Source organism: Dermacentor albipictus, chromosome 10 (assembly GCF_038994185.2).
Source record: "Dermacentor albipictus isolate Rhodes 1998 colony chromosome 10, USDA_Dalb.pri_finalv2, whole genome shotgun sequence".
NCBI classification, from domain to species: domain Eukaryota; kingdom Metazoa; phylum Arthropoda; class Arachnida; order Ixodida; family Ixodidae; genus Dermacentor; species Dermacentor albipictus.
The window spans coordinates 92,107,320-92,121,389 of record NC_091830.1 but is presented as its reverse complement, the minus strand read 5'-3'; the positions used below and the strand labels follow the sequence as shown (position 1 = coordinate 92,121,389).

At 47.1% G+C, this 14,070-nt stretch overlaps 1 protein-coding gene across 3 annotated transcripts in view; it reads left to right on the top strand.

Moving 5' to 3' along the window:
* The window catches only part of LOC135918124 (lipase member N-like), a 76,388-nt gene that overhangs the window by 39,825 nt on the left and 22,493 nt on the right, over positions 1 to 14,070 (top strand). For 2 of the 3 annotated variants that reach the window (XM_065451784.1, XM_065451783.1), the window contains exons 6-7: positions 5,143 to 5,295; positions 11,770 to 11,841. In XM_065451784.1, the coding sequence (XP_065307856.1) occupies positions 5,143 to 5,295; positions 11,770 to 11,841 (225 nt within the window). The remainder of the gene's footprint in view (positions 1 to 5,142; positions 5,296 to 11,769; positions 11,842 to 14,070) is intronic. The other variant, XM_065451785.1, reaches the window with a different exon arrangement.

The following is a 14,070-nucleotide window of genomic DNA, read 5'->3' as shown; positions in this document are numbered from 1 at the left end:
ATGGACAGTAGTGCATTGACTATCTCAACTGAGCTGAGTTCTTTAAGCGGCACTGCTTCAGGGAACTTTGTCGCTGGGCAGATCACAGACAAAATGTGTCTGTACCCCGTGGCTGTTACCGGCAGAGGTCCCACTGTATCAATAACGAGCCGTCTAAAAGGCTCCGTAATGATAGGTACCAACTTCAACGGCGCCCTCGATTTGTCCCCTGGTTTGCCCACCCGCTGACAGGTGTCGCATGTCTTCACAAAGTGGTCTGCGTCCCGAAAACACCCTGGCCAATAGTACTCTTGCAAGAGACGGTCCTTAGTTTTCTTAACTCCTAGGTGGCCGGACCACGAACCCCCATGCGACAAGCGCAACAGATCCTGACGATAGCATTGAGGCACGATCAGCTGATCGAACTCCACTCCCCTGCGGTCTACATACTTCCGGTACAGGACCCCACCTCTTTCCACAAAGCGAGCATTTTTCTTGGCGATACCTTCCTTGACAATGCAGCGTATGTTTTCTAGGCTGCCATCCTTCTTTTGCTCGGCTATCAAAGCCGACCGGCTGACTTTTAGCAACCTATTAAGTCCGTCTGACGTAGGCGCGATGAGCAAGTCTGCAGATAGCTCTTCTAACTTTCCCGCATCGAGAATTTCCTCTCCAGTATCTGGTGCCTTTAACGCTACAGGCTCAATTTTATTCAGTTCGGGCGTGCTCTGAATATCAGCTTGCTGCGCCTCCGACCCTTTCTCATCGTTCGACAACGTCGGCCCCGCAACTACCGCCTTTGCAGCGAGCTCCCGAACCTTCGATCTGGTTAAGGCCTGAACGCTAGCCTCACCAAACAAAAGCCCCTTCTCGCGCAGGAGGTGATCGGACCTGTTCGAAAATAGGTACGAGTACTGGGGGGGGGGGGGCAGCATAGATGACACTGCCGCCTCCGTCTCAAGTGCTCCGAAAGGACCTTCAATAAGCACTTTTGCTACGGGTAGACACACGCTATGAGCTTCCACGGCTTGCTTGATCCATGCGCACTCGCCCGTGAACATATCGGGTTCTACGTAAGAAGGGTGAACTACATCCATTGTAGCTGCGGAATCGCGAAGCACTCGGCACTCTTTCCCGTTCACGAGGAGGTCTCGCATGTAAGGCTCGAGAAGCTTCATGTTCTCGTCAGTGCTGCATAATGACAAAAACATGACTTTAGTTTTTGTTTCCGGACACTGAGCCGAAAAGTGACCCGGCTTCTGGCACGCATAACACACGCGCGCTTGCCTCGCCTCGAACCGCTTTCTGCGTTCGGCTTCGGCTGCCGCTGTCTCCTTACGTTCGGTCGGACTGCTTTCACTCGCATCCGCACTACGTGTGTCCCCCTTTGCTCTCATGGGCGTGAACTTCGGCCTCTCAAACTTGGAGCCAAATTCACCCTTTTGACCGTCCTTAGCTCCGCGAGCCCGACGCGTCACAAACTCTTCGGCTAGCTCAGCGGCTCTAGCTACCGTACTAACGTCTGGCCTATCCAAGACCCAGTACCGCACGTTCTCAGGTAACCGACTATAAAACTGTTCTAGCTCGAAACAGTGCAGAACTTTCTCGTGGTCACCAAACGCTTTCTCTTCTTTGAGCCACTCCTGCATGTTTGACATAAGCCTGTAGGCAAACTCTGTATACGACTCACTTTTGCCTTTCTCATTTTTCCGAAACTTCCGACGGAACGCCTCCGATGACAGCCTGTACTTTTTTAGCAGACTCGATTTCACTTTGTCGAAATCCTCTGCCTCCTCTCTCTCCAAGCGAGCGACTACGTCGGCAGCCTCGCCGGGTAACAAAGTGAGCAAGCGCTGTGGCCACGTTTCCCGAGAGAACCCCTGCTTCTCGCACGTTCGCTCAAAGTTAACCAGGAACAAACCAATGTCCTCTCCAAGCTTAAACGGCCGCATCAGGTCAGTCATTTTGAACAATACTTGTTCTCCTGCACCGTGTGCCTGATTTACATTACGAGCACGTTCCATCTCTACCTCGAGACGCTTCATTTCTAAAGCGTGTTGACGGTCACGCTCTTCTTTTTTCTCTTGTTGCTCTCGTTCTATCTGTTTCTCTTGTTGCTCTCGTTCTATCTGTTCTTTACGTTCACGCTCATCTTTCTCTTGTTGCTCTCGCTGTTGCTGTTGCTGTTCTTTAAGTTCGCGTTCCTGTCTTTTTGTCGTCTCCCTCTCCTCAATGGTCTCAAGGCATTCCGACAGCTTGTCATCCTCAGCTCCTAACTCAAGAATAGCCCTTAGCAGTTCTGGTTTTCTGAGTTTGTCTGAGACATCCAGACCCAACTCTCTTGCAAGCTCCAACAATTTCGGTTTGCGCAACGACTTCAAATCCATGGCTGCTCTGAATGCTGCTTTCTCTACTGCCTACTATTGTCTTGCCGCAAATTAACCCGGCAGCAACGACAACCACAATTACCAGCTCTGTTTCTGACACTACCAAAAGCCTGGCAAAACTCAGAAGAAGAAAGTCCCGCACTCACCAAACCTCGCAGCCAAGAATTCAGCGCAGTCGTTCCGCTGCAGGCAACCAGTCATCAGACAGGGCTCGTTGCACTGCTCCCGGATGGTCGTTGTGCTGCTCAGCATACAGTCAACCGCATAACTTCGCTGCTGGCCTCCGTTGTCGCGATCTCACCGCTGGCAACCAGATGTTTGAACCTCATCGATGGCACCGGCTGTTGGAATCTCAGCGCTGCCACCAGCTGTTGGAACCTCAGTGCTGACACCCGTTGTTGCAACCGGACCGTTGGCGCCCGTTGTTGCAAATGGGTCGCAAGCCCCAAGGGTAGCGTTGGCCTGGCGGCCTGGGGCACACTGGAAGCATCCGAAGGTCCCAGCAAAGCATGAGGCGACTGCTAACAGAACAACTTGTTTATTCTAGCATCGCAAAGAGCGGGCGGTCAGGTCGACCGAAGTAGAGAGACGGGAGAGCACGTTACTCAACAGAAGAAATCGGAGCCTCTCTCTTGGCGTCCGGGGGCAGCTGCTCTTATACTCTCGGAGTTGAGGGCAAGAGGGAAGGTCACGGGACTACGTCACGTGACGGTGGGGCACGGACGGACTGAGAGACATGTAGAGACAAGGAGGTGACGCATCAGCCGGGCCGGCGCCGGTCAGACCTCCTCGCTTCACACTTGGGGAGCTCCTCTCCCCGGCTGCCGCGCTTTGACAAGCGTGGGCACACACACACATACGCACACACAAAGACACGTCGCACTGAACATGCCGGGACGCGCTCGGTGGGGATGCGTCGCGGCCGCTCCGAACGGGCTAAAATGTCCGCCGCTTTGAACGAAGCCCCGGCGTCTGTTGCTGCATCCGCGCCGGCTACACCGCGCGTCGTAGGCGAAACGTAACAGCAGGAACAACCACGAAAATAAAGAAACACTACCAAGATAGACGAAATGAGATTTCTCTCCCGAGAACGGCGATCAGTAAATTAAAACTAAATTGACGGATCTTCCGTGCCACAACCACGATAGGATTGTAAGGCACGCAATCATTGGCGAATACAGATTAAACTGGCAATCTGGTGTTCTTTACGACTCACCTGATCCTTGGTACGCGGAGTTTCTGGAAATTCGCCTCTTCCAAGTATGGCTGCCAAGGCCAGAATTTCATTCCCCACCCTTGGGTTTAGCAGCACCCTGTGAAAGCTACTGCGCTGTCATGGCATGTCGCGGAAGCATCGCTCGCAATGCGAAAGCCCCAGGTGGGTGGAAAAACATCGTTTGTACGTGCCGTGTCTCCATTATTACAAAGCGAGGGAGGACTTTTGGTGTCTCGGATAAAGACAAAGAATGCGTAGTACTGTTACAACGAGAAGTGATGGCGCAAGGGGGAACGATGAAGAAACGTGGATGCCCGCGAGATTTAGCAATCGTTACTGCGAACTGCTCTCACAAAATAAAGAGAAAAACATGTACGAAGCGGTGATTTAGAGCAATGTCACCTTTAGTAAACACTATACACATGATTTTAAGCGGTAGGTCATAGGTAGTTGCGTCTACGGCTGACACGTAAAAAAAACAAACATCCCAATATACAACGGAAGTTCTGCGCTAAAAATCCGAGTTATGCAGTACTAAATAGACCGACCCGACGTTTTACAGATATTCAGATTAATATAAATTTCGCCCTTATTATACTAAATCCATCTCCATTTAACCTCAGTGTTCTGAGTATTGCTAAACACTATAAACACGTTCCAAACACTACCATCATTCACGCTATGCGCGTCTCGCCGCGGTGCGTCAGCAATGACAATTTCTACTTGATGTAATGCATGCAGCCAATGATTAGCTTACACGTGTGCTTTGAATAGATAATACGTTTTATGACTTAGAGGTGATGTCTGACCAAGCGAATATTCTGTTGTCTGTAAACATAAGGGTTGGCAAACATAAACGTTCGTGTATAGCATATGCACGAACGTTGATTATTCGTTGCCTCCCCCCCCCCATATTCACTCTGATTTAGTGGAGTGCCCAACCTCTTGGAATAAAATTATTACGAATGATTTGGCACGGCTATTGACAGTTCAACATATTTCGTGCATAAAGGGAATATAGAAGAGATTCCATAGCTGCCATGGTAGAACTGCGACTTTTTTTCAGCTGTTCCACAGGCATAACGCTTTGGCTTTTCTTATCACTGCACTAACAGCATATTTATTCGTGTTACATGCAAGCGTTAGTACACGGTTGGAAATGTCTCTCCATGGTTTGCAATGCACCATAGCTGAGCATTTCTTTTTTCAGTAAGTTTTTTTTTCAGGAAACGAAGCGTTTAGCCCTATTCGCTGTTTTATTACACAGTAATAATAAATGTAAGATATATTGATGACTATTTTTACAATGATGCTCTTTTGTATTGCAAACGTGCATACATTTAAAGCATCATAGTGTTTATGCTATGTGGTTTTTCTTGTGGAATTGCGTAGCGTTCTTTAGCCATATCTGCCCTTTTCGTCACTAAAACCACCGAACAGCATGATATTTCAAGTGACTAATAGTTTTGTAAAGCATGCCTTCGCTGGTTCCGCGTGAGTACTTGGCACAATCTGCCATTCCTGATGTGTAACCTGATGAACCCACGTCTTTCTATGCAGCTTCTTCTGGATCCTTTGGGTGACAGCGGTTATTTCTATCTCCCCAAAGCTCCGAGGAAGCTGACGCAGCTCGTTTGTAGCATCTTCCAAGGGCAACCCTGCAGCATGTTATTATCGATTACGCTATTCAGCAGTCCTGAGGAGCTGAACAAGGTACTCCTGTTGCGTTCTGCAGTAAACTTTTTTTTTATTGCTATATAAATAGTATGGCCACTCAGGGCGCATTTCTGCCATTGCCGTCACCGTCGGTGTCGCCATCACATTCGCTGTGAGGGCCTGTATGAAGTCCAAGCGTGATAAAATCGCCGCCGGGCGATGTACGCTGTACGTGGGATGGAGAGCTGGCGATCCCGACTCGATCTCCCGCACGCAGCAGAGGAAAGTGGGGAGGAAGCGCGCTGTCTTCTGTAGTGCGGTAGGCTCCGGGACAGGGGAGGGAGAGAGGGCGTGTTATACGCTTCGCCCCCCCCCCCAGGGATGCTAGTAGGTACAGCTGGGCGTAGTCTTTCTCGCGGCGCTCTACGTTTCTGCGCATGCGCGAGTAAGAGCAACGATGAGAGAGAAAAGCGCAGAAGAAATGCAGCGAAACGCACATCGCTACTCGTGTAATTGCGACTTCTGTAAGTTACATGTTCATAATTACCGATATACACCACAGTATAACTTTCCACGGCTCGTTTCGAAGGCAACACCGCATTCACTAGAGGCGCGTTTGTACCTTTTGGAAGCATCGAAATCGTGGCTGAGTGGTAGCGTCTCCGCCTCACACTCCGGAGACCCTGGTTCGATTCCCACCCAGCCCATCTTTGAAGTTCCTTTTTATTTATGGAGTGCCTGCCGTGATTTATCGCTCACGGTCAACGCCGCAAAACGCTGACGCCGACACCGACGCCGACACCCGACGCCGACACCGACACCGACGCCGACGACACCGGCTTTTCTGCGACACGAGCTCCTTAACGCTATCGCGTTAAAATGTGGGGGCCTTTGCTCCTTGAAAAATTGGAGGACGCTTAAGCTTCGCCTTCAAGAGTTGGACGCGGCAGCGTTCCCGTCGACCCGCCAAAGGGTATAAGACAATGCGCTACGGCACAGCGATCACTTACGATGCGCCCCGCATCGGACTTAGCGCCCACCTATCACGCGGTGAGCGTCGAGCAACGCAGCGTTCGGCGCGGCAACGAAACGTGCGCCTGAGCGAACGGAACGAACCAAAGAACTCGGTGTCTCGGAGGGGAAACGATCTACGCCAGCCAAACGTCGTGATCGGCACGGGCAGAGAGATAGATAGTAATCTAAACCGGGAGCACGGCGAAGCGTCGTCTGGGGAGAGGGAGTCCCGCGACGCGCCTGGCAGCGGTCCCAATGCGCGCGCGGCGCGCCTCCTGTCGGGGCAGCGCCTTACATTGAGAGGAGGGGGTCTTCTGTGTTTGCCGCAGGATGGCTCTGCGTGTGCGGAAAGCGCAGAAGAAATGCAGCGGAAACGCACTTCGCTACTCGTGTAATTGTGACTTCTGTACGTTACATGTTCATAATTACCGATATACACCGCAGTATAACTTGCCACGGCTCGTTTCGAAGGCAACACCGCAATCACTAGAGGCGCGTTTACACCGCTTGGAAGCATCGAACTCGTGGCTGAGTGGTAGCGTCTCCGTCTCACACTCCGGAGACCCTGGTTCGATTCCCACCGGGCCAATCTTGGAAGTTGCTTTTTATTTATGAAGCGCCTGCCTTGATTTATCGCTCACGGTCAACGCCGCAAACGCCGACACCGACGCCGACGACACCGGCTTTTCTGCGACACGAGCTCCTTAACGCTATCGCGTTAATATGTGTCTCTCCCTAGGCACTACGGTGGAGAAGTTTCCTTGGGCGTGTTGCGTGCGTGACTCCTTAGGCGTGCCGGCATAGTGGAGGGGGGTTCGAGTTTGTTTACGCTCGCACTCTGGGTTCCGGCACGGTGAAACAGGTTAAGCAGCGGGCACTGACTCCCCATTTGGTGATCGCTATGTGTGAAGGTCGGTCAGATAGACTGCCGCGCGTGCGGCGCTGGTGCGGAGGCAATCATGCCAGGTTATAACTTTGTCCCGCCTTACGGTACTCTACCTTCAAAAAAATTGAAAACAACAACATTCATTTCCCCGAGGGAGCGATAGAGGGCGTACTATTGGTCGGGCCTGCTCACCTGGACTCCTCGGGAGCATTTTTGAGCGGTCCCGTTTCAGTGAAAGAAGTACACAGCGCCTTAGCAACCATGATTGAACGTGATTGCGTTATGTCACGCCTTGAGGATTATTGATTTTGTGTCTCGTCCACGTTACGTTGGGTTAGCCCAGATTTAGGTTAGCTGAGGTTAGGTTATGTTAGGGTAAAATGAATTACGGTGCCGCGGCGTATTCTCACAGCGGTTACGCCGTGCGGATTATTGTCTTTGCGTCTGGGCCACGTTAGTTTAGGATAGCGTTAGGTTAGGTTGCCGTAAAACGCGTTAGGAGGGCGCGGCGTATTCTCAAAGCGGTTGTAGGGGCGTCTAGCATCACTGGCGCCCTTTCAGCCACTCGCGTTCAACTGCGATTGCTAAAGCGCTCGGCCTACAAGATACTTGCTTCAATGATAGGTTTGGCTTCTTTTGTCAAGCCCGGCCTCGAGCAATGGCTTTTTCAGCTCACACAAGACATGCGATGTAACAACAGGTGCATATTTTTTTAGATCTGCATGCCGCGTATTTATTGAAAAGGTATCAGGTAAACACTTGAATAACTCTCCATATATAATGTCATGCAATTTCCCTTCCAGCGCGCATTGGAATACTGCATTGTGAGACCAAATTAACAATTTGAAACAGTTGATAAGTTTTACGGCCAACGATTGGGGCTAGCATGTAGATGTATGCACAGATTTTGAAAGCTTTCAGAAAATTGTAAACTACTTTTGAATATTCTTAAGGTGGAATTTGTTGTCTGTGTGATCAAATGAGCTTCGTCATATTTGTAACATTCTGTAACAGGTTCCAGGAATGCAAAATTGTGCCTACGGAAGGCTCGATAAGTAGAGGCGGAAAGTCAGGTGTTGATCGAGCGGTGTTATTCTTAGATGTTATGGTACGCTTTGTTGAACAATATCTAAAAACTGTGTTGTTTCATGATAGAAATCTTTCTCAACGGTCCTCTATATAGCGAGCCATTGCACTTTGAAATGAACTGTTTAATCAAACACAGAACTCATTTATATTAAGCATTAGGATGCATGAAGGTGGCGTTGGTGAAACCTGCGTCGCGCGATAACAGAACCTTCAGTTTCCTAGAAAACAACAAATTTCATAGGTACCCGTTACGTTACGCCAGTATTTCCCCAACTAAGCAAGTGCCGTCAGGATTCTTCACTAAATTGTTATTAATTAAAGCGAGAAGCACAATATTATGCGTCCTTTATAATCTCAACATTCTATTGTTCAGACTACGACGCATTCCATCTTTCATACCGTTCAGAGATACTTCATGCTATAATAAAAAGTTTAGAGCAAGTTTAGTGGTGATGTTGATACGCCAAATTTATTGTTTTACAAATGTTCTCATGCAAAGGCTATTCAACATCTATACTTATTTGCAACCTAGCACACACCGATGCCGTCAAACATGCTGGCGTTGCTGTTTAATGTCAGTGGCATTATTTGCCTACGTTAGCCGTTTAGAGACTATCTATCCATTTACATATCTGTCCAGCCTCTCACGTAGACCTAGCTGCGTTCGTCTGCTTGCCTGGGCCACAAGGTATGTGCTTCAGGCCATGATGACGTCATGGTTGCCCCATTGTCGTCATTCCAGCTTCTTGATCTTAACCATCATGCCGTCGTCGTCACGCCCCCTTCCTTTGCGTATATAGTAGTTGTCTAATAGTATGGGTCGCTAGGTACGGACTCGTGGCCCTGATGCCATCGTGGTGGTTGCATGGCCGTCATTCCCGCTTTGTCATTCAACAAGCTTCATGCCTTCGTCGTTCCGCCATCATCGTCATATATGCGTCATGCATTCGTTTTCCCACCGCCGTCTTAATGCCAGCCTTTTCGTTCACTCGCTGTCATCACAGCTTCGCGATCTGCCACTCATCACGCTGTCGCCGCCACGCCTTCTACTCCCACCCAGTTGTCCAATTTGTCTAATAGCTTAGGCAACTAAGTGTGTATTCGCTGTTGTGATGCCGTCGTGCTGGATGCATCGTCTTCAGTTCAGCTTCGTCATCCTTATTTCGTCACGCCATTATCGTGGTTACGCCACTGTCGTCATTCCTTCATCGTGAGGCTGTCATTTTATCATTATCGCTTCAGTAGCGTCGTCCCATGCTCGTCATGACGTCGTCGGCATACTGCCTTCGTTATTCCATTCTCGTCAACGTTCCTTCATTGTATTGCAATCATACGGTTGTCATTCAATGGGGATTATGTCGCCCTTGTCGTGACGTCACTGCCAAACTGTCACTATCATAGATTCATTATCAGACCATTGTCGTAATGCCGTCGTGGTTGTGCCATCATCGTCACTCCAGCTTCGTTACCGGACTCGTATCATGCTGTCGGCTTTACGCCATCGTCGCTGTACAGCTTTCGTGATACACTCATGGTGATACCATTGTCATCACACACTATATTGCTCTCGCGCTGTTACCGTGTCATCGTCGCCACTGCATCGTTGTAAAAGAATCGTCGTCAGGCATTCGTTCTCATACCGTCGTCGGAACGCCGTCGCCATCTTTCCATTGTTATCGTTGTAACTTCGACACCCAACTGTCGTCGTGCAGCCGTCATCATTCATGCATCGTCGATCCATTAACGTCATTTCTACTTCGTCATGCTGTCTTATTTAAGGCGTGATTAGGCCATCGCTGCCATGTCATCGTCGTGGTTGCATCGTTGTCACAAAGACGATATCATAAATCAGTTCTTATATCTTCGTCGTCATGCCAACTTGGTCGTGCCATCGTCCTCATTCCCGAGTGTTCATTCGGTTGTCATCATACCCTCCTCGTCATGGCGTTGTGAGACCGCAGACTTCTAATTGTTTACATGTCTTCGTCCACCTGTTGTCGCTATACCATCGTCATACTTTAATAATCGACATCACATTGTCGTCATTGCGTCGTCGTTACACGTCTTTGTCACTCTGTCGACAATATTCTTCTTCTTGCCATTGTTACTTTGTCGGTGTCATGCAGATGTGGTCAGTCTCCATAATCATGGGCGACCTTGGCAAGTGAGTGCCAGAGCAAAATGGGATGATACCGGAGTATTAGGTATATAGCCTAAGCAACGAAGTCTCAAAATTACCACTGCACGTGTTAAATAAACGTGACTTCAGACATATTGGCTTTTCACTACCTTCTATGTCTGATATTCGCATGGTCATCGACAATTATTGTAACACGAGTTCTACGTTAATTCTTTCCACTTATTCACCCTATGACGACATGATGGAAAAGTGCATATTTAGGAAGCACTGCGTTAGCAAATGTGGCGTTAATAGCTTGGCACTCCGTTAGGGTTAATATTAAGCACTTGTGCTTTCTCCACCTTGATATCATTTTCTGTACACCTCTCAATCGCTTTCTTGAACCATGTCTATCTGCAAGGAGGCGCGTACAGGGTTTAGAAGAAAAATAAATACAAAGTAGGAAATTGCACCTCTTATAATCGACGAGTGCGCCAGACAATATAAGCATCAGCTGAGCAACGATCGGGCCTGCTGGCAGCCTACATCACCGACGCCAGCGGCGAAAGAAAACTCAGTAACTTATACCAAAAGCTACCTATATACGAATGGTTGCCACCCTACACTGTTAAAAGAGTTGCATCCTTTGGCGTGCATACAGGCCTCCCAACGATAATCATCATCTGTCATGCTTGCATTTCCTTTCTTTAACGTTGCGAGCCCGGTACGTAAAAGGTACGTACTGCATGCGCGCTATCAGCATGACAGAACATTGTCGACAGGAAAGTAGCGCGCGCAGCGTTTTCAAGAAAGGACACGCAATACAGATGACGACTATTGTTGTGAGGCAAACATACACCCAAAGGGTGCAACTGTTTTAAGAATATAGCGGAAATTGTCTACACAATCAATTGAATTTTTACCAAAACAATACAATAATATCATTTACGCTTGGGCAACTGTCACCTTAAAATAATCAGCACAAGAACATGTGTTCATAAATTCTATTTCTCTATGTATATGATCCATGGTGTTTAGATTTAAAGGTGCAGAGGTGCCGTTATGAAGACGCATATTTCGGCCATATAGACCAGCATGTATATCCCAACAGAATAAGAAAGTTCTTTTTTTAAGATAAAACCTTTTCGCTTGTTCATGTCAAATTAGATATCTATTGTATTTTGCTATGTTGCAGCCCCTGTTTTGTTGATAGTTGCCTTTGTCTCTCTTGCACTGCACGTTATTAAATATTATTATTTTTAATAATGCTATATTAATATTATAATATTATTAAATATGTGAGACAACAGAATTCCATTTAATATGTGATCCCAGGAGCGAGATAAATTTTTGCTGACATGAAGTATGACATCTGCGAAAGGGAGGTTGCAATTGGTTGTATAATCTGTTTCTTTTGTTTTAGACGAGATTACCCGTCGCGCTGTCACATTATGCTATTGGGACTTCGTATCAGAATCTACGACACTTCATACAGGTGAGAAATAAACGAGGATAAATAACATCACTTACACGAAGACGCTTTTCCCTATGTATTTATTCCCTTGGAAAGGGGATCACTTCACAATGAGAATATATGTGTGAAGATCAGCCGCGTACCCGTAAAAACCTAACACCAATAAATTATGCCATGATGTGTGTAATTTCTCCTTGACATTTCATATATTTAGGCGGTATCATTACTGCTGCTGCTGAGAGATCACATGCCTTGCAAAAAATAATAATTACATAGGCATGTGTAAATGAGCGTGTGTACCTTAAAGATGATCGGTAAAGTATTGAAAGCGGTACATGGCTAGACCACAGCAAATGTTCATTGCAACGAGAAGCAAGAGAGAAGCTCAGACACGAAAAAATAAGCACTTGAAGAAATCAATTTCATTTGGCCCATATGGCCAACTTCTTATGCAGAAAGTGTTTTTATTAGCAATAAACTATGTTTCACGTAACCTTCTGTTTTCTTTCTAATATTCTGTCTGTGTATTCTTGATAAACTTCTAAGTTGGGCCGGTTGGTACATGTCTGGAAAGAAAAACGAATAACAGGGAAACAACGAGACGTGATAACTGAGACAGACAAGTGCTTCTTCTCTCAGAGTCTGTGCGTTCCGTTGTTTGGCTGTTATTGTTATTACTGATCTGTTTCTTTTCACGACGACTCCAACAATTAAATTTTGGTATGTAGAAATATTGTCTCATTACTACATTTGGTAAATTACTGGCCAGGTTTACTCAGTGATACAACGTCATTCACTGTTTTTATGGTCTTCCACTACTGACAGTGTAAATATACATATTCTGTCATAGCGTCAGTTACGTGTACGTTTTGTGCAACTGTTTTGTTCAAACTTGTGAATAACCTACTCCTCAAAAGTATTATTGTATCGATGTGCGAGATCCTCTCAAGGTATTTCCTTGCAGCTTTTAGCACAGAAGTGCAGCGAGCCTATCCTCTGGTGAATTAAGGGCACGGAATGGGTTTCAAAGGCAAATTCGATGAAATGGGTGTCTTCTTCATCATTCGCGAAATAATCTAATACGCAGAGCTTAAATGTCTACCATTGTTCTCATACCTATATTCCAGCCGCTTAGATTCCTTTTTTCAGCATGAAAATTAAATTGCATTTTTGCTGTATCGTTAGCAGTTTCTTCTTATGTATTTCTGTTGTTGTGATTCCTGTACGAATCATTCCTCTATACAAAAAATGTCTGACACTGCTTACAACAAACGTACCGACTTTCCTGAGAAATTACAGCACCGGCAACACTAACTACACATTTTCTGCAGGATTAGTGGTGCAGAATGTGAGTTCTTTATGAAATTTACAAAAACGGTCAACATGTTCCAGCATGGGTAGATTAGGCTTATGAGCTGCACATTTGCAGTCGGCCACATCAGCCATGTGCCATGTCTTGGGCACGGCATGAAAAGAACCTGAATAATTAGTGCGAATTTCTTGCACATATGTAACAAAAATTAAAAAATTCAAAGCTGCATAAGCTCTTTATTGTCTACTGAATTTTGGATGAGGGGCCTTGAACACCGGAATTCGCTTCATGAATTGGATGCTTAGTTTACAGTAAATCTCTTCTCTGCCAACAATCTCAGGTGTGGCGTCGATGCACGTTGCTGCTGCTGCTGCTACACGGTTAGTCTGTATCTCGAAGGATTTAATTGTGACCACAAGTAAACTGCAACTATTGAGAGCGCGAAACGGTACGAGCTCCAAATGAAAGATACACGGACAAGCGCTGGTACAACAAGTGAAAATGATGCAGTAGAGGCGCACTTGGCATGAAATGACAATACCGTATCACCAAATCCATACAGGAAGCTGTCAACGTAACCTATCTTTGCGCATGCACCTGTTTCGCTGCATAAGTCAAACACATCTCTCCCGCCTACCCTCAAGGAAGCCATTTGTTCCCTAAAGCATTCGTTGAAGCATCTTTGCATCTGCCCAACGTACTACGCACCGTACTAAGCGGGGCTTTCATACGCCACTCCTTTCTTACATTGAACACACTTCTTCCGGTACTCGATGCTGCACACCCGCTGTTCGTAATGCGCACACTCTGCCATAAAAACCATGGCAGCGCAAATTCTGCCCAACTTGTTCTTCGCTGAACAAACGAAATTAATACCGTACCATGCTACAACTTTCTTCAAACGGTGCCAAAGGTCATGTTATAAGGAACTCCTACCC